The sequence below is a fragment of the Saccopteryx leptura genome, chromosome 5 (genome assembly GCF_036850995.1).
Source record: "Saccopteryx leptura isolate mSacLep1 chromosome 5, mSacLep1_pri_phased_curated, whole genome shotgun sequence".
Taxonomy (NCBI): Eukaryota; Metazoa; Chordata; class Mammalia; order Chiroptera; family Emballonuridae; genus Saccopteryx; species Saccopteryx leptura.
The window spans coordinates 92925264-92948822 of record NC_089507.1 but is presented as its reverse complement, the minus strand read 5'-3'; the positions used below and the strand labels follow the sequence as shown (position 1 = coordinate 92948822).

The window sequence follows — 23559 nt, the reverse complement described above, 5'->3', positions numbered from 1 at the left end:
CAAAAAAGGAAATAAAAAAATTTAAGGCCATCTTTTTATCCAGTCTTAGAGTTGTTTGGCCTGCTCTGAAGGTTATTTTGCCCATTTCAAACATTGCAAAGGTTCTGGGAGCAAGACGTGCAAGCAGTGATTCTGGAATGGTTGCTTTGGCTCTATTTTAAAATGATTCCACTTATGTCAACCTTTCACTAGCTCTACCTATGAAAACCAGACTTAAAAATTCTGTAGCCCTGGCCGGTTGGCTCAGTGGTAGAGCCTCGGCCTGGCGTGCATAAGTCCTGGGTTCGATTCCCGGCCAGGGCACCCAGGGAAAGCGCCCATCTGCTTCTCCACCCCTCCCCCTCTCCTTCCTCTCTGTCTCTCTCTTCCCCTCCCGTACGTAGCGAGGCTCCATTGGAGCAAAGATGGCCCGGGCGCTGGGGATGGCTCCTTGGCCTCTGCCCCCAGACGCTAGAGTGGCTCTGGTCGCGGCAGAGCGACGCCCGGAGGGGTAGAGCATCGCCCCCTGGTGGGCAGAGCGTCGCCCTGGTGGGCGTGCCGGGTGGATCCCGGTGGGCGCATGCGGGGGGCTGTCTGTCTCTTCCCGTTTCCAGCTTCAGAAAAATCCAAAAAAAAAGAAAGAAAGAAAGAAAAAGAAAATTCTGTAATTGTCTCAGTTTACTTTGGCCCAAATCTCCTATACAAACAGTATTTAAAATAAACTATTACAAATTCTATAAAGTAACTCGCTCTGGGGAACGAACTACACGTTGTCAACTCATGGTTGGTGCCAAATGAACCGCCAACAGGAATCCCCAATTTGGGGTGCGATGAAGAAGGAAACCTTATTTAGTGCACACAGCTCAATGGTGCTACGGTGCGGCTGTGAAAACAGCAGTGAGGCTGCCTTTGGGTCGGGCGCCAGTCGGTGCCCCTCTGCTCCAGCAACACCTCTTCCTTGTTTCAGCTGGGGAAAGGTAGTTTTCAATCTTTGATGAAAAGTGGGGTCCCACTGGCCGGTTTGCGCAGTGGTAGAGCGTCGCCCTGAGTGTGGATATCCCTCTTCCGATTCCGGTCAGGGCACAAGAGAAGCGACCATCTGCTTCTCCACGCCTCCCCCTCCTCCTTCTCTCTCCTCCCGCAGCCAGGGCTCGATTTGTTAGGGAGTGAGCCTCGTTGCTCAACAGCCCCAGATGAGCAGAGCAGCTCCCCCTAGTGGGCTTGCCAGGTGGATCCCGGTAGGGGCGCCTGCGGGTGTCTGTCTCTGTTTCCCCTCCTCTCACTAAAATATATAAATAAATAGATTTTAATGAAAAAAAAATTTTAATATGAAAAGTGGAATCCCCAAGCCAGAGGAGAGTTGGCTTATGTAAACAGAAGTCCCCTCTTCTGGTCCCTGATTGGTCAGAGCGGCGCGGCTCCGATTAGATGCGGAAAGCCTCAGTCGTAACGGTTTAATAGCGCTCCAGGGCCGCCTTTCTGAGCGCTGGCGCAGGTGGCTGGCTCAGGTGGCCCCACAGTGCAAGGAGGTCCGTGCGCGGCAGGCAGTGTAGCAGAGGCTTCTCTACCCGGTGCAGTTTGCCTGAGGGGCCCCTGTGCAAAAGTAGCTGCTAGGCTCAACTGCCCACGACCCACCCCCCAGTTAGCCACCAGGAGCCCTTCTTAGTCCTCAGGGTTAACCTGAAACACGAATACACACAACATCCTTAACCTTTCCGCCAGTCGAGACAAGCAAACTTTCGGCGCGGGATTGAGCGAGCCTCCGCTCACCGCAGGTGATCTCCTGTCGCCCGGGGCTTCCTATCCGGGCCGCCCTACGTCCTCGGGTCTCTCCAGGTGCCAGGCGGCCCAGGCTGCTGGTGCCTACTCCGCCCGAGGCGCTCTGGGGCCCGCGAGCTCCGGAGGGAGGGAAGAAGCCCAATCCCACGGAGAAGCCGGCCGGGGCGGAGACGGGGGAGGAAGGGGCGGCGCTGCGGGGCTCCTGGAAGAAGCGGAGACGACCCGAGTGTGGACGCTGCGCTTGGCCGCGATGAGCTCGGTGTCGGATTCCCGAGAGGCTGGCTCTGCAGGTAGGGGGCTGCCTAGGGCGGCTTTGCGGGGCGGCTCAAGGAAGCTGTGGGTCCGCAGGGAAGCGCTCAGGTGCGGTGGGACAGCGTAGCTTCTGATCCGGGAAAACAACGCGGGGACGTCGCCGCCGCCCCTTCGCGGTCGGCGCTGGGCACTCCCCGCCTCTTTGTTCTCGGGAGGCGAGCTCTCTGGGTCGAGCCACGTATACTAGCAGGTTGGCCCCGGCGTCTCCCGGCGCCTGGTCCTGAAAAGTTGATTTTTGAAAGTTGCATCAGGTTTTGTTTTCTCACGTCTAAGTAGAAAGTGAAAGAAGAGGTTGCACACAGTAACAGTGGAAGCCTGACCGGCTGCCGGCTGGCCCCTGGCGTATCAGGACCTAATCTGGAGACAGAGCCGGGCCCTGGCGGGCATGCAGCCCGGAATCGCTCCCGGCTTCCAGGAAACCTGCAGCTGTGGATTTGAGTGAAAACCACAGCAACTTTCCCCTACAAAATTATCAACTGCTGAATGCGTACTTGAGAACGTTCTTCCTAGGCACTTAGTAAATTACTGATAAAGTTCAGAAGCTACGAGCCTGGCTAGTTTTATTGTTTTCTTTTTAAGGTTGAAGTGCTCTCCACTACTGTATTCACAACGCCTTTCTTTCAGAGCTTTGTATTCTTTGCTGTACAGAACACGCCTTCTCTCAGAGATAAGTTGTACAGGTCTCAGGTCATTCAGGGAGTGGCCTTGCTTTGGACAGGCAGTGCAGGGTCCAGTGGTCATTTAAGTTTTGGAATCAGGGTAGGGGTGGAAAACCAGGTCAGGAATCCAGGGTGCCAGACCACTAGTAGGCAGGGCACCACCTCCATTCTTGTTTTTTTGTTTGTTTGTCTTGTTTTGTTTTATTTTTCCGAAGTTAGAAGTGGGGCGTTGCTCTGTTGCAGCTGGAACCATGCTGGTGCCTGAGGCTGAGGTCATGGAGAAGGCTGTAGGAGGGGAAGAGATAGAGAGAAAGGAGAGGGGGGAGAGGGGAGAAGCAGATGCGCGCTTTTCCTGTGTGCCCTGACCAGGAATCGAACCCAGGACTTACACTCATCCAGCCGCTGCTCTACCGCTGAGCCAACTGGCCAGGGCCTCCACCTCCATTCTTTTGATCACATTTCTGTTCTTCCTGCTCCCTTCCTTCTTTTCTCCACCCCCCTTTTTTTCTCCACCCCTTTTCCAGTGTGTTGTAAGCTATGAGGGGTTACTCATTATAGGATTATTTGTTACTCGGAAGAGTATGTAAATATTCTTAGATACCCAGTGAATAAAGGCTATGAGAATGGGTACTGAAGAAATTTGGAGAAATGAACAAATTAACAAAACTGCAAAACACTTCAAAATTCTTCACTGAGAATGCCTTATCTGTTTTAAACTTTGAAAAATGAATGTCATTTTAAACATTATCTTGAGCTACATAAAAAGAGTTATCATTCCTAAATCCATAAGTGTTGACCAAGCAGAGGGCAGTATTTGAAGACAATCCAAGTGCACATCTCAAATTACAGCTACCTACCAGGAATTGTGAACCTCCTTCCTTAGGCCATGAAAAACAAACTTTAAAGACGCGATTGATCCTGACTGGGCAGTAGCGCAGTGGATAAAGCGTTGGACTGGGATGTGAAGGACCCAGGTTCGAGACCCCAAGGTCACCAGCTTGAGCGTGGGTTCATCTGGTGTGAGCAAGGCTCACCAGCTTGAGCCCAAGATCACTGGCTCGAGCAAGGGGTCACTCTGTCTGCTCATATGTGCCCCCTGTCAAGGCACATATGAGAAATCAATCAATGAACAACTAAGGAGCTGCAACGAAGAATTGATGTTTCTCATCTCAAGACCCAATTGAGTGTACATCTCCAATGCTTTCACATCTCCAATGCTTTCACCCTGGAGGACTTGATTTAGTTTGGTGACCTGGCCATTTGTCACCAGGCACATTTCAAGCTACCTTAGGCTTACTAGGCAATATGGTGCAAAAGCTAGAAGAGGTAAGCTGCTGGGTCGGCTACTCCATCCATACTTTGCACCACAGAAGAGACTCGGTGCTTTCCAGATTGTGCAGGTTTTTGAGGGGTGAGGGAGGTAACTGGTTTGCAGACATGGGTTTCATTTGTTTAGGTTATTCTGTTTCTTGGTAATATAATTGGTTTAAAGATAAGGAAGTGAGCTTATTAAAAGGAGGTAGATCGTGGAATATGGAATATCATGGAGGTAGCTTTGGAAAATGGAAAGAGAAAAATCACTGTGCTGCGTCAGTAGAGCAGTATGGGGAGTGGGAGGTAACCCCATAGGACAGGGTGTGGAATAGGAAGTATTAGTTTATGGATTAAAGCGGTCTCCTGGATACAACAGTGTGTGGAGTAGGAAGTATTTAGGATGGAGAATGGTGTGAATTAGGAAGTATCCTGCTAGGTAGGAAGTATATACAGTATGTAGAACAGTGCCTGGAGTAGGATGTGTTCCTGGTAGAGCAGTGAATGGAGCAGGAAGTTATCTAGTAGAGCAGTGTGCCATAGGAAGTACCCACAGCAGAGCACTGCGGGGAGCAGGAAGTATCCCTCTGAGTAAGTAGTGTGGGGAGCAGGATATCTGTAGTAAGGTAGTATGTGCGTGGAATTTTCCCAAATAGAGCAGTGCAAGGACTCAGTGTATCCTGGTATATTAGTGTGAGTAGTAGGAGGTATTCTGGGAAGAGCAGTAGGTGAAGTAGGAAGTGTCACAGTGAACCATGCGTGGAGTAGTGAATATCCTGGATGGAGCAGTGTGTGGAGTAGGACATATCCTAATAGAGCCATGTGTGGAGTAAGAAATACCTTCACAGAACATTGTATAAAGTAGGAAGTGTCCCTGGTCAGTACTGTGTGAAGCATGGAGTATCCTTGTAGAAACAGTGAGGAGAATGATGTATCCAAGTAGACCAGTGTGTGGAGTGTGAAGTATTCCAGGTACAGCAGTTTGGAGTGTAGAGAGAGTAGAAAGTATATTCAGTAGAGCAGTGTCTGAAGTAGAAAGTATCCCAGTAGAGCACCTTGTGGAATAGGAAGTATCCCCCATGGAGCAGAGTATAGATTAGAAAGTATCCTGGAAGAGCCTTGGCCAGGTAGCTCAGTTGGTTAGAACATTGTTCCAGTACACCAAGGTTGTGGGTTCAATCCCTGGTGAGGACACATATAAGAATCAACCAATGAATGCATAAATAAGTGGAACAATAACTTGATGTTTCTCTCTCTCTTTCTCTCTAAAAATTAGTTAATTAAAATTTTTTTAAGTATCCTGGTAGAGCAGAGTGTGGGAAAGAAAGTATCTCCAAGTACACTGTTTGAAAAGGAGAAATGCACTGCCATGTTTATGGCAGCATTGTTCACAATAGTGAAGATCTGGAAACAGCCCAAGTGTCCATCAGAGGACGAGTGGATTAAAAAGCTTTGGTACATATATACTATGGAATACTACTCAGCCATAAGAAATGATGACATCAGATCATTTACAACAACATGGATGGACCTTGATAACATTATACTGAGCGAAATAAGTAAATCAGAAAAAACTAAGAACTATATGATTCCATACATAGGTGGGACATAAAAATGAGACTCAGAGACATGGACAAGAGTGTGGGGGTTACAGGGTGAGGGGGAGGGAGGGGGTTGGGGGAGGGGAGGGGCACAAAGAAAATCAGCTAGAAGGTGATGGAAGACAATTGGACTTTGGGCGATGGGAATGCAGCATAATCAAAAGTAAAATAACCTAGAGATGTTTTCTCTGAACATATGTACCCTGATTTACCAATGTCACCCCATTAAAATTAATAAAAAAAAAAAAAGAATTTGTCTCACGTCTAATTCAGGCAGTTAGAAGAATAGTATAAGGATGCTAATTCTGCTTCTCAGGCCACATCCTGCAAAAGGGGCCCCAAGAAAATTGGTGATTTGGCTCCTCTGCTTTTGCCAATTAGATTTAAAAAAATAGGTCAGGAACGCCCTGAAATGGAACTAACAATACATGGGCATAAATTTAAAGGACTTTTAGATACTGGAGCTGATGTATCTGTTATTGCTAAGCTGCAATGGCCTCCTTCCTGGACCACTCATGCAGCAGCCACAGAATTACAAGGTATAGGGCAGAGTAAATCCCCTCAACAAAGTCTAGTTTTTTACATTGGGAAGATTAAGAAGGTCATTCTGGATTTTTTAAGCCTTATTGCTCCCTGGATGGCCAGTTAATTCATGGGGTAGAGATGTTTTGAAAAATATGGGAGCATTGCTTGTTAGTCCTAATGGTTTAGTCAGTACTCAGATGCTTGATTGGGGATTTTTGCCCACCAAAGGACTAGGGGAAGAACAGCAAAGAATTCTCACCCCCATAGAAATGGCACCCAATACCAGAAGGTGTGGATTAGGATATCAAAATTTAGCATAGGGGCCTTGGTAGCTCCTGCTACCCCAATAATGCATTGTGCAAACCCAATTACTTGGAAATCAGATAATCCTGTATGGGTAGACCAACGGCCCCTTTGTCAGGAGAAACTTAGGGCAGCTGCACAATTGGTACAAGAACAACTACAGTTTGGGCACATTGAACCATCTAATAGCCCATAGAATACACTTCCATATTTTGATCTTGTCTCCTCCTTGATTATCAAGGGGCATAGGCGACGCTTACAGCTTATAGGTTTTGAGCCTCAAAATTATTGTTGTTCCTTTTTTCAAAGGATCAACAACAATGGCTCTGGGAAACTTCCACTAAATGGCAAATTACTTTTGCAAATCAATGGACAACTTTATACTGAAACAGTCAACTTAAAATCAGCTCAAAGATTAGAATTATATGCCATTATCATGGCTTTTCAGCATTTGCCATATTCCTCCTTTAATCTATATACAGACAGCAAATATTTACCTATGGTTGTTTCCACTATAAAGACTGCTGCCTTAGGGACAACTGCTGATGAACTATTTCAGCAGTTCCTCCTTCTTCAAAGACTTGTATGTCAACATAGAGCTCCATGTTTTATAGGACATACTTGAGCTCACTCCATGCTCCCTGGAGCTTTAGCACAAGGGAATGCCCTTGTTGATCAAGCTACCAAAAGAAAATTATTTGGAGCAACCATGACAGATCGAGCAATTTAGTCTCATACTATTCATCACCAGAACGCTGCAGCCCTGCGTAAACAGCTTCAACTTTCTCGGGAAGCAGCACAGCAGATTGGTAAATCCTGTCCAAGGTGTCCTATACTACAATCTGCCCCTTCATTTGGAGTTAACCCTCAAAGACTCCTACCAGGACAACTTTGGCAAGTGGAGGTTACTCATATACCTTCATTTGGCAAACAGTCCTATGTCCACGTTACAGTGGATACTTATTCTGGATTTATAGTAACGTAACCTCTGCCAGAACAGGAGAGGCTGCTAAGCACGTTATAGCTCATTGTCTGTATGCATTTTTCTATTACTGGATTTCCTAAACTGGTTAAAACTGACAGTGCTCCTGCATATGGAGCAAAAGCATTTACTGTATCTTGTCAAACCTTTCGAATTATGGGTATTTCTTACAATCTTTTGAGTCAAGGTATTATTAAAGCATACCCAGCAAATACTTTAAGGTCAATTTAAAAAAAAATTTTAAGGGGGGAGTCATATCCTGGAACTCCTATGGGTCTACCATATCATTCTTTTTACTTAAAAATTTAAAAAATTTTTTGAACGCTGATGAACAGGAGATGCCAAATCTTCTTCTCCTGTAAACTTCTACTTTCTTTTATTTGATCCAGCTAATAACACTGTTTTGTCTTTTTCCAAATACCTCCAGATATACAGAAAAGGTTTATATAGGTGGATGGGGATCCTCAAACCCCTCAGCGAGATCTTCTGAGCATGGCTTTTAAGGTACCAAGAGGCAGAAAAAGTCCAATAGAGATCAGGTGAACTACCAGCTTTTAGGATATGCCCTTAAAGGCTCCAATGCCCCAAAGGGGTCTCATAGGATTCCATCTGGGTCCTGCTTCAATAGTAGAAAGGAAGGTCATTGAGTTAAAGCCTGCCAGGCTTACATGCCTTTGCTGTGAGGAAAAAGGGACACTGGAAGGTAGGCTTCCCCCTCGCTCCTCTAAGGGAGGGTTCAGTCTCTTCCAGCCCTGCTCCAGCCACCTATGACCTAACCTTGCCCAGAAAGCTGGGGTTTGCCACTGAAGGCTGAAGGTGTCCAGGGCCGTTGGCCCCATCTACAACACTGTGGACAAGCCTAGGGTATTTCTTCCAAGAAGCAGGTAAACCGATCTCATTTGCACAAGGGCCACTTAACTATGTTTTGCCTGAATAGTCAGGTTTTTTATTCTTCCCTCAAAGATCTCTGTTGTGGGTGTTGATAGTCCTATTTTCTGCTGCTTTGTTTAATATATAGTGTTTCCTTTATTCCTCCTACCTTAATGTCCCACTCATATTTCAGGCTAGGACCTACTCCTAATTTAGAGCTCTCTTTCCCCCTTTTGCCAACTTCTATTATGAATCTACCTTTGCCACCCAGCTTAGTGTATCCCAAAGTTCTCTTTACCAAGCCACAGTCGCAGAGCTCCAGGGAAAAGCACCCTGGTCTCATCTCTCCAGGCAGAGGAGAACAGAAGCTCCATCTCCACACATGTTGCAGTTGGCTTTTCCAGTCTACCTGAATCATTACCAGCTAGAAGCAGCGGTCATTGGGACTTGGACATGAGCTGCAAAGTATAGAATTGTAACAACAATTCCAGTGCCATGCGGACTTTTCTTGGATGTGGACTTTTTCTGGACTCCCGCTCCTTGTGGCAGCTCCTAACAGCCTGAAATGGGGTTGGGTTGCATTCGCAGGGATTTGGAATGGTGATGGGGCCAACTTGGACTTGGTGAACATGTTAAGGACATTCCTCTTTCATGGATTCTTGTTGTATTGGCCAAGAGTTTGCTTAAAGGCTTCAATCACTGTAAAAAATATATATATAGAAGACTGGATAAAGAAGATGTGGCACATATACTCTATGGTATACTACTCAGCCATAAGAAATGATGACATCGGATCATTTACAACAGAATGGTGGGATTTTGATAACATTATACAGAGTGAAATAAGTAAATCAGAAAAAAACAAGAACTGCATGATTCCATACATTGGTGGGACATAAAAATGAGACTAAGAGACATGGACAAGAGTGTGGTGGTTACGGGGTGGGGGGAATGGAAGGAGGGAGAGGGGAGGGGGGAGGGGGAGGGGCACAAAGAAAACTAGATAGAAGGTGATGGAGGACAATCTGACTTTGGGTGATGGGTATACAACATAATTGAATGACAAGATAACCTGGACATGTTTTCTTTGAATATATGTACCCTGATTTATTGATGTCACCCCATTAAAATTAATAAAAATTTATTTATTAAAAAAAAAAGAAAGTATCTCCAAGTAGAGCGGTGTGTGGAGAAAGGAGCATCCTCAGTAGGGCAGTGTGTGGCGTAGGAAGTATCGTTGGTATAGCAGTGTGTGCGAAAGGGGAATATCTATGGGTAGAGCACTGTCTAGTGGGAAAGATTCATGCAAAGCAGTGTGTGCCATCGAGAAGTACCCCTGGGTAGGCATTGGCTAGCATGAACTATCTTGATAGAAGGGTGTGTGCAGTATGAAAATATCGTCAGGTAGAGCACTGTCATAGTAGGAAGTTTCCCAATAGAGTAGTGTGTGAAGTTGAAAGTATCGCAGTAGAACCAGTATGGAGTAGGAAATAACTGGCATAGAGGGGAGTGTGGAGTAGAAAGTGCTTCAGTAGGGCAGTGTGTGGGGGGGGGGGGAGGAGACCTTGGGAGGTGGGAGGATATGTAAGAGAGGCTGCTGTTGACTCCCAGTCTTTGGTATATGTTAAAAATGCAGATTGTCACCTCTCCAGGACTCTTATTCTGTAAGTCTGGGTTAAGATCCCCAAATCTGCATGTTATCATCCAGGCCAGGAATTGATGCAAAAGGTAAAGAGAAACTGATTTAGGAGCTATTGGACCAGGGGTCCCCAAACTACGGCCCACGGGCTGCATGCGGCCCCCTGAGGCCATTTATCCGGCCCCCGCTGCACTTCCAGAAGAGGCACCTCTTTCATTGGTGGTCAGTGAGAGGAGCATAGTTCCCGTTGAAATACTGGTCAGATTGTTGATTTAAATTTACTTATTCTTTATTTTCAATATTGTATTTGTTCCCGTTTTGTTTTTTTACTTTAAAATAAGATATGTGCAGTGTGCATAGGGATTTGTTCATAGTTTTTTTATAGTCCGGCCCTCCAACAGTCTGAGGGACAGTGAACTGGCCCCCTGTGTAAAAAGTTTGGGGACCCCTGTATTAGACAGTGGGAGGCTTTAGTGGGGTCTTGGTTGGCTCTGCGTGCTGGGTGAATTCCAGGAAAAACAGGCTGAACTGAACGTGACTGGTCAAGGGCACCTGAGTTGGATCCCCACCTCACCCTCACTCCCAGGGGAGACTGTGAGTGAGGAGAGGTTAAAACTATCTGGGGACACTCTAAGGAGAGGGAGGACACTACCCTCTTGGCTAGGAGGTGATGGGTATACTTTACTTTAAGGACTGCTCTTCTTCCTCAAAGATCTCAATTACGAGGTGCATCCTGCTGTACTCTTAGTGTTTTTGTTTATTAATCAGGTAAAAACAAATTCATTGGTATATGGGACCTTATTGCAGAAGATGCTGCTAGACTCATTGTGCTTTCCAATACAGAAGGCACCTGCCATATGCAGTTATCTAAATTTAAATTAATTTAAATTTGTTTGTTTGTTTATTTATTTATTTATTTTTTGTATTGTATTTTTCTGAAGCTGGAAACAGGGAGAGACAGTCAGACAGACTCCCTCATGCGCCCGACCGGGATCCACCCGGCACGCCCACCAGAGGGCGACACTCTGCCCACCAGGGGGCGATGCTCTGCCCCTCCGGGGCATCGGTCTGCCTCGACCAGAGCCACTCTAGACTGGGGCAGAGGCCAAGGAGCCATCTCCAGCGCCCGGGCCATCTTTGTTCCAATGGAGCCTTGGCTGCGGGAGGGGAAGAGAGAGACAGAGAGGAAGGGGGGGGGTGGAGAAGCAAATGGGCGCTTCTCCTATGTGCCCTGGCCAAGAATCGATCCCGGGTCCCCCGCACGCCAGGCCGACGCTCTACCGCTGAGCCAACCGGTCAGGGCTTATTTATTTTTATTTAGTGCAGTGGTTCTCAACCTTTCTAATGCCGTGACCCCACAATACAGTTCCTCATGGTGCGGTGACCCCAAACCAAAAAATAATTTTTGGTGGCTACTTCATAACTGTAATTTTGCTACAGTTATGATTCGGAATGTAAATACCTGATATGCATTATGTATTTTCCGATGGCTTTAGGCGACCCCACCGGGGTCGCGACCCACAGGTTGAGAACCGCTGATTTAGTGGGAGGCGGAGAGGCAGAGACAGACTCCCGCCTGTGCCTCGACTGGGATCCACCCAGCAAGCCCACCAGGGGACAACACCCCACCCATCTGGGGCCCTTGCTTGGTTGCAACCAGAGCCAATTTTTTTAGTGCCTGAGGCAGAGGCCATGGCACCATCCTCAGTGCCCATAGCCAACTCGCTCCAATTGAGCCATAGCTGCAGGAGAGGAGGGGAAGAGAGAGAGAAGCTGGAGAGGGAGGGGTGGAGAAGCAGATGGGCACCTCTCCTGTGTGCCCTGACCATGAATTGAATCCAGGACATTCACACACTAGGCTGACGCTCTACCACTGAGCCAACTGGCCAGGACCTGAAATGAAATTTAAAATTGAGTTTCTCAGTTGCCTAGCCACATTTCAGGTGTTCAAGAGCCACACAGGGCCAGTGGCTGCCATATGGGATAGCGCAGATAAAGAACAGTTCCATGATCTCAGAAAGTCCGCTTCCAGAGAGGGATTCAGTGAAAAGTTGTCCAGAGGGTGCGAGAGCCTGATCACAGGTTGGAAGCAGAGGGTCCTGGTTATGGGTTATAAGTGTGAATATGTCACTCAGGAGATCCAAAATCTAAATTAATTTGCCCTGCCCCTTCCCTTCCTCCACCCATATTCAAACTCTTCCCCTATTAACCACACAGTGTTTCAGTTCTCGTGAATGACTTCATTTCTTCTGTTGCATAGAACACTTACAAAAACACTTTCTGTAAAACAAAGCAATTTCATATTTCATTTGCATTTGATATTCAAAAAACCGTTACTCTAGGAATATTTTTGCAGTGAATGTAGTTGCATAATATTTTCTCCATTTCTTTGCAGGTAAGAGTTGGGAGTGAGGAAGAATTAAGCTATTAATATATAGTTCACCCATTTATTATTAAGCAGTTTCTCTTCCTTTTCTCTTACCCTTCTTTTTACCTACCAGAACAGAAGAATTTTAGTGTGTGGGAGTCTAAAGCATCCAGTTGGGAGGTCCTGCTGTGTTTTACTACCATAAGTCAAAAAGTAAATTAATTAACAAAAATCAATTTTTTTTAATAGGTGAGGAACCAAACATGACAGAAACAGACGCTTTCTATAAGAGGTAAAAATCTGCTCTTTTCTAATCAAGGTCTCTTCTTATGGTGGTCACGATCAGACTAAAAGTCAAAGCAAGAAAGGGGCCTGGGAACTAGAAGGTAGAACTGTGTCAGGTTTTAGCATTTGGAGAGTTAATTTGTAGATATACAGCTTAGTTCGTGCCCTGCTTGTGAAAGCACCGAGAGTGGTCTTCAGAATATTTAAGAGCTGGTATGGCACAGGCCCTGGAGCTAGAGATGGGCCTCAGCCAGGCCTTGTCCTTGGCTGCTGGATCCTGGAGACCTGGGGGAGTGACACCCATGTAGATGGATTGCGGGGGGTGCCCACGATGGCCAGTGTTTCTCCGTTGGTACAGAATATTTCAGGACTTATTACTGGCGCAGCCCTGAGGCTTTCCGAGCGCACACCACGCACGTCAGCCTGGCAGAGGAGGAGGAAGCAGCAGACCCCCACCTACCCTACACAAGGTCCTTGGGCTTTGAAAAGAGCTCATTACTTGATATGACTTAAAATGATTGTTCTTTTTTAAATTTTTTGTGAACAGTGAAATGTTTGATCCAGCAGAAAAGTACAAAATGGACCACAAGAGGAGAGGACTTGCTTTGATTTTCAATCATGAGAGGTTCTTCTGGCACTTAACACTGCCGGATAGGCGCGGCACCAACGCTGACAGGGACAATCTGCAGCGCAGGTAGTAGTTCTGAATGCATGTCAGGTGATGAGATGTTCACATGGTAATTACGTATGGAAACGTGCCCACACTAAAAAATAAGAGAGCGAGAGTGAGGATGAACCTCAGTTGGGCGCAGCACCCCCTTAAGAACTTGTCTGAATTTTCTTCCTAACCCTGTTTTATTAAATCTTAACATGCTCTGCATTGTTACTTCAACACTTGACTCTTGAAAACTCAGGGGTTAGGAGTGCTGACCACTACACAGTCAAAACTCCATGTCTAACTTTTGTGTCCTCCAAAACTAAGTTGTTCCTCAGTATCTATAGGGGATTGGTTCTAGGATCACTGTGGACACCAAAATGTATAGATGCTCAAGTCCTTGTATATAGTGTGTCCATAAAGTCATGGTGCACTTTTTGTTTTTTTGTATTTTTCTGAAGTTGGAAATGGGGAGGCAGTCAGACAGACTCCCGCATGTGCCCGACTGGGATCCACCCGGCATGCCCACAAGGGAGTGATGCTCTGCCCATCTGGGGCATCGCTCTGTTGCAACCAGAGCCATTCTAGCGCCTGAGGCAGAGGCCATCCTCAGCGCCCAGGCCAACTTTGCTCCAATGGAGCCTTGGCTGCGGGAGGGGAAGAGAGAGACAGAGAGGAAGGAGAGGGGGAGGGGTGGAGAAGCAGATGGGTGCATCTCCTGTGTGCCCTGGCCTGGAATCAAACCCGGGATTCCTGCACGCCAGGCTGATGCTCTACCACTGAGCCAACTGGCCAGGGCCTCATGGTGCACTTTTGACCGGTCACAGGAAAGCAACAAAAGACGATAGAAATGTGAAATCTGCACCAAATAAAAAGAAAACCCTCCCAGTTTCTGTAGGATGATGTGGCAGCATGTGCGCATGCGCAGATGATGACGTAACACCATGTATACAGCAGAGCAGCCCACGGCCATGTCAGTCGAGTTGTGGATGGTACAGAGGAAAGTTCAGTGTGTTCTGTGGCTCGCTAAATTTGAATCCGTGACCAAAGTGCAATGTGAATATCGGCGCGTTTATAATGAAGCACCACCACATAGCAATAACATTACTCAGGGGGATAAGCAGTTGAAGGAAACCGGCAGTTTGGTGGAGAAACCCCATTCTGGTAGGCCATCAGTCAGTGACGAGTCTGTAGAGGCTATATGGGATAGCTACCTAAGGAGCCCTAAAAAATCTGTGCATGAACCCACATCAAACTGCACTGAATAGGTATGAAACTGGGAGAGTTTTCCTTTTATTTGGTGCAGATTTCACATTTCTATCATCTTTTGTTGCTTTCCTGTGACTGGTCAAAAACGCACCATGACTTTACGGACACACTGTATAATGGCAGAGATCAAGACATATAGTTGGCTCTCTGCATCTGTGGACTCCCAACCTTGGATTGAAAAGAGTACAAGTATTTTGGGGAAAATCTGCATATAAGTGGACCCCTGCAGTTCAAAGCTTTGTTTTTCAAGGGTCACCTGTATTTGCATAGTAGACACAATAATCTAACTTGAATCAGTCATCATTACCAGTAAATCCTTTCCTATCATGGGTGATCAGGGAAATGATCATTGTCATATTTGATTTTTCTTTCTTTCTCCCTAAAGAAAAGATAATTTAAAAAATTTTTTATTTTAGCCTGACCAGGCGGTGGTGCAGTGGATAGAGTGTCGGACTGGGATGCAGAGGACCCAGGTTCGAGACCCCGAGGTCACCAGCTTGAGCGTGGGCTCATCTGGTTTGAGCAGAGCTCACCAGCTTGGACCCAAGGTCGCTGGCTCGAGCAAGGGGTACTCAGTCTGATGTAGCCCACGGTCAAGGCACATATGAGAAAGCAATCAATAAACAACTAAGGTGTTGCAACGAAAAACTAATAATTGATGCTTCTCATCTCTCTCCATTCCTGTCTGTCCCTATCTATCCTTCTCTCTGACTCTCTCTGTCTCTGTAATAAAAAAAAAATTATTTTAGTGAGAGGAGGGGAGGCAAAGAGAGACTCCCGCATACGCCCTGACTGGGATCCACCTGGCAAGCCCACTAGGGAGCGATGCTCTGCCCATCTGGGGCCTTTGCTCTGTGGCAACCAGAGCCATTTTTTAGCACTTGAGGCGAAGGCCATGGAGACATCCTCAGCGCCCAGGGCCAGCTCGCTGCAATTGAGCCTTGGCTGCAGGAGGAGAGGAAAAGAGAGAAAAGTGAGAGGGGCATATCTCCTGTGCCCTGCTTGGAAATCAAACCTGGGACATCTACATGCTGGGCTAATGCTCCACCACTGAGCCAACTGGCCAGGGCCAAGAAAAGATAATATATGTGTCATAAAATGTATATAAATTCCTTGGGTAAGTAGGGTATGTGATAACTCTGAATAGTTCATAAGCTATTAATGTCCAATTTAATCTATTACCAGGTTTTCAGATCTAGGATTTGAAGTGAAATGCTTTAACGATCTTAAAGCAGAAGAACTACTGCTCAAACTTCATGAGGGTAAGTTGCTTTTCTATTCATCTTCCTCTAATGGGATTGAATACTTTAATTATCCTATCTGTAAAGGCAAGTGCAAATAGCTAACTGTTGTAAAAAGTCTTATCAACTAAGTTGGCATGGGTAGTGCGTTTTTGGTTGTGCTTTTTGCTTATATGTTACCCACCAGATTCAGAGACCCTTGCAAAGTATTGGGCCTCCAAAGTTTATATTTAATATACCATTAATTAGTTAGAGTCTATTATTCTAGAAATTAATAGAATAACCTTTTCATTTGGCAATTAAAAGTCTGACTTTGGGTGATGGGTATGCAACATAATTGAATGACAAGATAACCTGGACATGTTATCTTTGAAAATATATATATCCTGATTTATTGATGTCACCCCATTAAAAAAATAAAATTATTAAAAAAATTTTAAAAAAAAGTCTAAAATGCAAACACTACAGATGTTAGGAAGTGATTTTTTTTTTTTTTTTTTTTTTTTTTTCCTGAAGCTAGAAACAGGGATGCAGTCAGACAGACTCCCGTATGCGCCCGACCGGGATCCACCCGGCACACCCACCGGGGGCAATGCTCTGCCCATCCGGGGCATTGCTCTGTCGCGACCAGAGCCACTCTAGCACCTGGGGCAGAGGTCAAGGAGCCATCCCCAGCACCCGGGCCATCTTTGCTCCAATGGAGCCTCTGCTGCGGGAGGGGAAGAGAGAGACAGAGAGGAAGGAGAGGGGGAGGGGTGGAGAAGCAGATGGGCGCTTCTCCTGTGTGCCCTGGCCGGGAATCGAACCCGGGACTTCTCCACGCCAGGCCGACGCTCTACCACTGAGCCAACTGGCCAGGGCCGGAAGTGATATTTTTTAATTGACTCCCTTCATACTCAAATTTTTCTTTCTTTCTTTCTTTTTTTTTTTTTTTTTGAGAGAGAGACAGAGACAGAAACAGACAGGAAGGGAGAGAGATGAGAAGCATCAGTTTGTAGTTGCAGCCCTTCAGTTGTAAATTGATTGCTTCTCATATGTGCCTTGACTCAGGGGTTCCAGCTGAGCCACTGACCCCTTGCTCAAACCAGCCACCTGTGCTTAAACCAGAGACCTTGGACTCAAGCCAATGACCTGTGGGCTCAAGCCAGTGACCATGGGATCATGTTGATGATCCTGCACTCAAGCTGGTGACCCTGTGCTCCAGCTGGATGAGCCTGCTTTCAAGCCAATGACCTTGGGGTTTTGAACCTGGGACCTCAGCATCCCAGGTCCGAGCTCTATACACTGTGCCACAACTGGTCAGTCTCATATCCAAATTTTTCTACATCACTGTGCAGTAGGTATTTTAACAATTTATGTTTATCATAATAATCATTGCATGCCATAGATTTCCAAGTCATTTACCAATGGGATATTATAATTATGTAATTTAAACTTTTTTCAGGGCTCTTTCTTTAAGTATAATTGATATATAACATTATATTAGTGTCAGGTGTACAACATAATGATTCAGTATATTGAGTACACTGCAAAATATCTAGCTACCAGTAAGTCTAGTTACCAAAAATTTTTTTCTTGAGATGAGGACTTTTGTCTGAAAAATATAGTCCTGAGAGATTTACTGTCTTAGCAGCTTTCAAATACTGTATGCAACATAGTATTATTAACTATAGTCCCATTCTATACATTACATCCACATGACTTACTTATTTTATAAGTTTGTACCTTTTGACCTCCTTCACCCGTTTCACCCACTTCCTACCTTCCCTTCCCCCCGGCAACCACCAGTCTGTTCTCTATGTCTGTGAGCTTGGTTTTTGTTTGGTTGGTTGGTTGGTTGGTATTTTTAGATTCCAAATATAAGTGATATCATATGGCATTTGTCTTTCTCTGACTTATTTCAGTTAGCATACTACCCTTTAGGTCCACACGTCACAATGGCAAGATTACATTTCTATTTTTTATGACTGAATAATATTCTTCAGCATATATGTGAGTGTGTGTGTGTGTGTGTGTGTGTGTGTGTGTGTAGATGTAGCTGTATATATACCACAATTCCTTTATCCATTCATCCATGGATGGACACTTAGGATGTTTATATATCTTAAGTTGTTGTAAGTAATGCTGCAAGCTTGCGTATTTGTTCTTTTAGGATAAATACCCAGATGTGGAGTTGCCGGATCACACAGTAGTTCTATTTTTAATTTTTTGCGGAACCTCCACATTAGGGCTCTTCTTTAGTCTGTGTACCATATTAACTGGCTGCTTACCAGGTTTTCTACTTTGCTCATAAGCTTTGGAGGACATCAGTCTCAGGTCTTAGTACTCCTTTGGAAGCTCTGAGTGCTGTAGACAAACAGTATTAAAGGTAGTGTCTTCCTTGGAGGTGCAGCAACACATAGGGAGTTGTTAAGCAGCAGTTTCTGGGTCTCTCCAGTCCACTCTAAGAAGCTCTCTGCTAATTCAGAAAACTCTTATTGGATTTCATTTGGATCTTGAAAGGGGTTCCCCATAATATCCTTTTATGTTTTCCATGTCATTGTTCTGTTTTAGAAAAACTAAAATGAAGTCTGTTCCAACTTTATTACTTTGAACTTTAACAATTGATTTTTAACAGTCAGATATATTATACTATGAATTATTTGATTAAAAACAAAAATAAGTTGCCCAATCAGGTGGTGGCTCAGTGGACAAAGCATCAACCTGAGACGCTGAGGACCCAGGTTCGAAGCTTAGAGGTCGTTGGCTTGAGCGCAGGCTTACCTGACTTGAGTGCAGGCTCGCCAGCTTGAGTGAGGGATCATAGACATAACTTACTTCATGGTCGCTGGCTTGAGCCCAAGTCACTGGCTTGAGCATGGGGTCACTGGCTCAGCTGGAGTGCCTCCCCACAATCAGGCCATGTATGAGAAGCAATCAATGAACAACTAAAGTGCTACAATTACAAGGTGATGCTTCTCATCTCTCTCCCTTCCTGTCTCTGTCTCTCCCTAAAATAAACTAAAATGTATGTTTCATTATAGACATTTTACATGTATTGAAGAGTAACAAGTTTTCTCCCTCTCATAGTCATATGTGTATAACTTTATTCTGGTGTTAGTAAATTGAATTTTAATATGTGGATAATAAGCAACTTATTTTCATTTCTGTGTGAACTTTTGGGGGCTTTTATAGCATCAACCTCTAGCCATATAGATGCCGATTGCTTTTTATGTGTTTTCCTGAGTCACGGCGAAGGCAATCACATTTATGCATATGATGCCAAAATTGAAATTCAGACATTGACTGGTTTGTTCAAAGGAGACAAGTGTCAGAGCCTGGTTGGAAAGCCCAAGATCTTTATCATTCAGGTAAGACTGATGACGTTATAATCTTAATTATAAAGTACAGGGCCTGCACATGTGATTACTAAGCACTAAAGCCAATCTTGCCTGACCAGGCGGTGGCGCAGTGGATAGAGCACTAGACTGGGATGCGGAGGACCCAGGTTTGAGACCCTGAGGTCGCCAGCTTGAGCGCGAGCTCATCTGGGTTGAGCAAAGCTCACCAGCTTGGACCCAAGGTCGCTGGCTCGAGCAAGGGGTTACTCGGTCTGCTGTAACCCCACGGTCAAGGTACATATGAGAAAGCAATCAATGAACAACTAAGGTATCACAATGAAAAATTGATGATTAATGTTTCTCATCTCTCTCTGTTCCTATCTGTCTGTCCCTATCTATCCCTCTCTCTGACTCTCTCTCTGTCTCTGTAAAAAAAAAAAGACTTTATTCATTTTAGAGAGGAAAGAAAGAGAAGGGGGAAGGAGGAGGAGGAAGCATCAACTCCCATATGTGCCTTGACCAGACAAGTGCAGGGTTTCAAACTGGTGACCTCAGCATTCCAGGTAGTTACTTTATCCAGTGCGCCACCACAGGGCAGGCACTAAAGCCAATTTCAAGAGTAACTTTCTGCAGTACTGGACAGGCCCTCTTTAAATTCTAGCCCAAGTTGCAATTTGAATTATCAGTAGTAATTCTTTCTTTCTTTTTTATTAAGTGAGAGGTGGGGAGGTAGACAGACAGGCTCCTGCATACACCCCAACCGGCATCCACCGGCAAGCCCCCTACAGGGTGATGCTCTGCCCATCTGGGGCAGCCAAGCTATTTTAGCACCTGAGGCAGAAGCCATGGAGCCATCTTCAGCACCTGGGGCCAACTTGCTCAAACCATTCAAGCCGTGGCTATGGGAGGGGAAGGGGAAGAGAGTGAGACAGAGAGAGAAAGGGGAGGAGTAGAGGTGGAAAAGCAAATGGTCACTTCTCCTGTGTGCCCTGACTGGGAATCTAACCCAGGACTTCTGCACACTAGGCCAATGCTCTACCTTAAGCCAATTGGTCAGGGCCTAATTCTTTCTTAACATAAAGAATAAATAAAGATTCTTGGTGTCTTTATTACTTGGCTTGACATTTGAAATAACTTAATCATTGCAACTTCGTGGCCCAACCTGGTGTCAAGGTGGAGCCACCAGAGAAAGTAGCTGTTGACTGAAGAGTTTAGTGTCTAGTTAAGGATGCCAGTGTTTTGAAACATTAACTAACAGGAAACATAAGTAGGGAAAAAAACTGTCAGCTTTAGTTGGCTCTACACCGGAATACTCTGTTTTTGAAGTGCCTGTAAATTGGCTTATTGATGTTAACATGGAGTTGTACTGAATTACACATCCGCTATAAACATTAAGCATTGGGAAGAGTAGGTAAGTAAAGGAGGTGGTTTTCCTCCTTGTCTCATAGGCATGTCGGGGAAGCCAGCATGATGTGCCTGTCATTCCTTTGGATGCAGTGGATCACCGGACAGACAGGCCAAAAGCTAATGTCACCGAGGTGGATGCAGCCTCAGTTTACACTCTGCCTGCTGGAGCAGACTTCCTCATGTGCTACTCTGTTGCAGAAGGTGTGTGGGTGTTCAGTGCAAACATAGAATTGGCTTTCCTGGCTAAGTTCCTGTAAGTTTCACCTTGGTTTGATTTGGATCAGATCTTCCTATAAGGACATTGTGAGTTGGTCCTGAAGCTCACAGGCTTAGAATGAATTTCTTTGATCACATAACACAGAATGATACATGGAAATTTAAAAATACCTTCTAGAAAAAATCATCCCTGAGAACTGAAAGTCTAAAGCTGCAAGTCTCATTGTAATGACTATTACCAACCTGTTCTGAATCACTAATAATGATAGTGTCATTGTAGTCATACTCAAGGGAAGCTTGGTTGAAAAATATTTGATGACAGTTCTTTGCTTTTGCAGTAAATAATTTTATGTTTTTCTTTCTTGTAATCTCTTGTCTCTCAAAATCATCACTTGGCTACTACTATCTTGGAAACTTTTAGGTAATGGAGAAAATTAAATAGAATTCATCCCATTTTATAGAACTCTGTAGAATTCATCGCTGTTCCCGCATGAAAATAGTTAACAAAGAAAAATATAAAAGCTGTATCATGGACGACACATCTTAGTCTTCTCCACGGTTTTCTGAGAATTTATACTTCTGTCACAGTAAATTATAAAGGTGTTTTTTAGTCACAGGAATGGAAAGCCAGAAAATATCAGTGTCCTTTTTCTTTCTATCTTTTTTTAAAAATAATTTTAAAATTTAATTTATAGGGGTAATATTGGTTAATAAAATTATATAGGTTTCAGGTGCACAGTTCTACAATACATTATCTGTTATGTTGCATTGTTCCTCCTATCTCTTTTAGGTTACTATTCTCATCGGGAAACTGTGAATGGCTCGTGGTACATTCAAGATTTGTGTGAGATGCTGAGGAAATTTGGCTCCTCCTTAGAGTTCACAGAACTCCTCACACTGGTGAACAGGAGAGTCTCTCAGCGCCGAGTGGACATCTGCATGGACCGAAGTGCAATCGGAAAGAAGCAGGTCCCCTGCTTTGCCTCCATGCTAACTAAAAAGCTGCATTTCTTTCCAAAATCTAAATAAGTCTACTTTGTTTCGTGTATTTGGAGTCGAAATAGATTTCCCTTCTTTTTATATAAATATGTGTCACTGGGTTAAAGCTTATGGTGCAGCAGTTTTAAATGTTTTACGGTTTAATGAGAACTTTTTTAAAAAATAATTCATACTGATCATGGTGAAAGGGTTTGATGTTGAAGCAAAATCCTCAGGGAATTACTATAAATAAAAATTCACGAGCATTTGTAACACTTGATTTTCATTTATAATTGCAAGGTTACTTAAAATATCTGGCTGATTTAACTTGTATTTTGTGATATTTTTAAAATAAAAGTTTATAATGTTTTTAAATGTTTTTGAAACCAAAGAATCTGTTTTCCCTTAATAATTCACCTTATCAAAGTTTTCTAATTCACATTTCTATTCATTGATGCAATATATAGACTTGCTTTAATTGGTCATATAAATTCATCTACATTTTAATTCACACTTTTGATATGTCTTTAACTCTCACTTAAAATAATTAGCCTTCAAGCCCTATTCCATGGTATTCTCTGGAAGAAATATAGTTACTGAAATTATTTCTTAGTGTAGGCTAAATGCAGATTGGATTATCAGTGTCTTCCCTGTTACTTTTCATCATCCAGCAGTCATCATCCCCATTCACAATCATATTAATGGAAAAATGTTATTTCTAAGGGTCAGTTCTTATTAATACAATATATCAATATATAATTTGAGTAATATTTTGTTCATAACCTGCCAGAAGCTGAAGATGTTTAAATATTTGGGCTTTTGGTAACTGAAACTTGTGAGCTGCAGTTCAAACAGCATGCCAGCTCTGCTGTGGGGAGTGACATTCACACCGTTTTGTGGTTAGGACAGCAGCTTCACTGTCAGTCGAACATTATAATTTCCTTTACCTCCTTCCCACAGGCCTCGGCATCACCACGTCTCTACCTTCAAGAGCTAATGACTATAGAAACGCTCCTCTGTGCAATTTATGAACACTGCCTGGCCTTGCAGGCAAAGAGGATACAATTCTGGTTACCTAAGAGAAATAAGCTAGTGTGGTTAAAAAGCTCTAAAAATGTTTTCTTTCCTTGAGTGTGATGAAAGGGTTTAGTTGAATAAAATCCTCTTGTATGACCTTGGTACCTAAAAATGTGAGCACCAGAATCCATCAAATCTGAGGTTGTGGAAGCAATGGGGGCACAACTAAATCCTTGATGAAATGGTTGTCTCAGAGTAAGACAGTCCTGTAATAACATTAACATAACATGCAATGTGTACAGATTTCTTTAACTTTGGTTTCAATCTATTTGTTGTTGTTTTGGGTTTTTTTTTTTTGTGAAGAGACAGAGTCAGAGAGAGGGACAGATAGGGACACACAGACAGGAAGGGAGAGAGATGAGAAGCCTCAATTCTTCATTGCGGCACCTTAGTTGTTCACTGCTTTCTCATATGTGCCTTGACTGGGGGGCTACAGCAGACTGAGTGACCCCTTGCTCAAGCCAGTGACCTTGGGCTCAAGCTGGCAAGTCTTACTCAAACCAGATGAGCCCGCGCTCAAGCTGGCGACCTCAGGGTCTTGAACCTGGGTCCTCCACATCCCAGTTTGATGCTCTATCCACTGCGCCAATGCCTGGTCAGGCTGGTTTCAATCTATTTGAAGACTTCTAACTTGGAACATTAATAGAAAGATCATATGCTGTTTTTTACATAACTAATCTATAAAGTTTTAACATAAATGACGTGCCATTTGGAGAAATACATTTTATATCTTAAAAAGGTCAGGGTGATAGCCTGACCTGTGGTGGCGCAGTGGATCAAGTA

At 44.5% G+C, this 23559-nt stretch overlaps 1 protein-coding gene across 2 annotated transcripts; it reads left to right on the top strand.

Annotated features, from left to right (window-relative positions):
* The first annotated feature begins 740 nt into the window (after nt 1-740).
* CASP6 (caspase 6) lies at nt 741-22100 on the top strand. Of its 2 annotated transcripts, none has more exons than XM_066384806.1 (7): nt 741-2048; nt 12578-12620; nt 13161-13307; nt 15723-15799; nt 19079-19128; nt 20547-20706; nt 21512-22100. In XM_066384806.1, exons 1-7 carry the CDS (start codon nt 2009-2011, stop codon nt 21748-21750), a joined length of 756 nt encoding a protein of 251 aa, XP_066240903.1. In that variant the 5' UTR covers nt 741-2008; the 3' UTR covers nt 21751-22100. The 2 variants fall into 2 exon arrangements, with proteins under 2 accessions (XP_066240903.1, XP_066240902.1); XM_066384805.1 differs by having other exon boundaries at nt 745-2048; nt 18953-19128; nt 21512-22098.
* The last annotated feature ends 1459 nt before the right edge of the window (nt 22101-23559 follow it).

What these genes read in the sequence shown, in the direction of transcription:
- CASP6 (XM_066384805.1), top strand. Translation starts at nt 2,009, where the DNA reads ATGAGCTCGGTGTCGGATTCCCGAGAGGCTGGCTCTGCAG. An exon ending in CCGAGAGGCTGGCTCTGCAG is followed by an intron (nt 2,049 to 12,577) that starts GTAGGGGGCTGC and finishes TTTTTTTAATAG; the next exon opens with GTGAGGAACCAAACATGACA. An exon ending in GTGCTACTCTGTTGCAGAAG is followed by an intron (nt 20,707 to 21,511) that starts GTGTGTGGGTGT and finishes TATCTCTTTTAG; the next exon opens with GTTACTATTCTCATCGGGAA.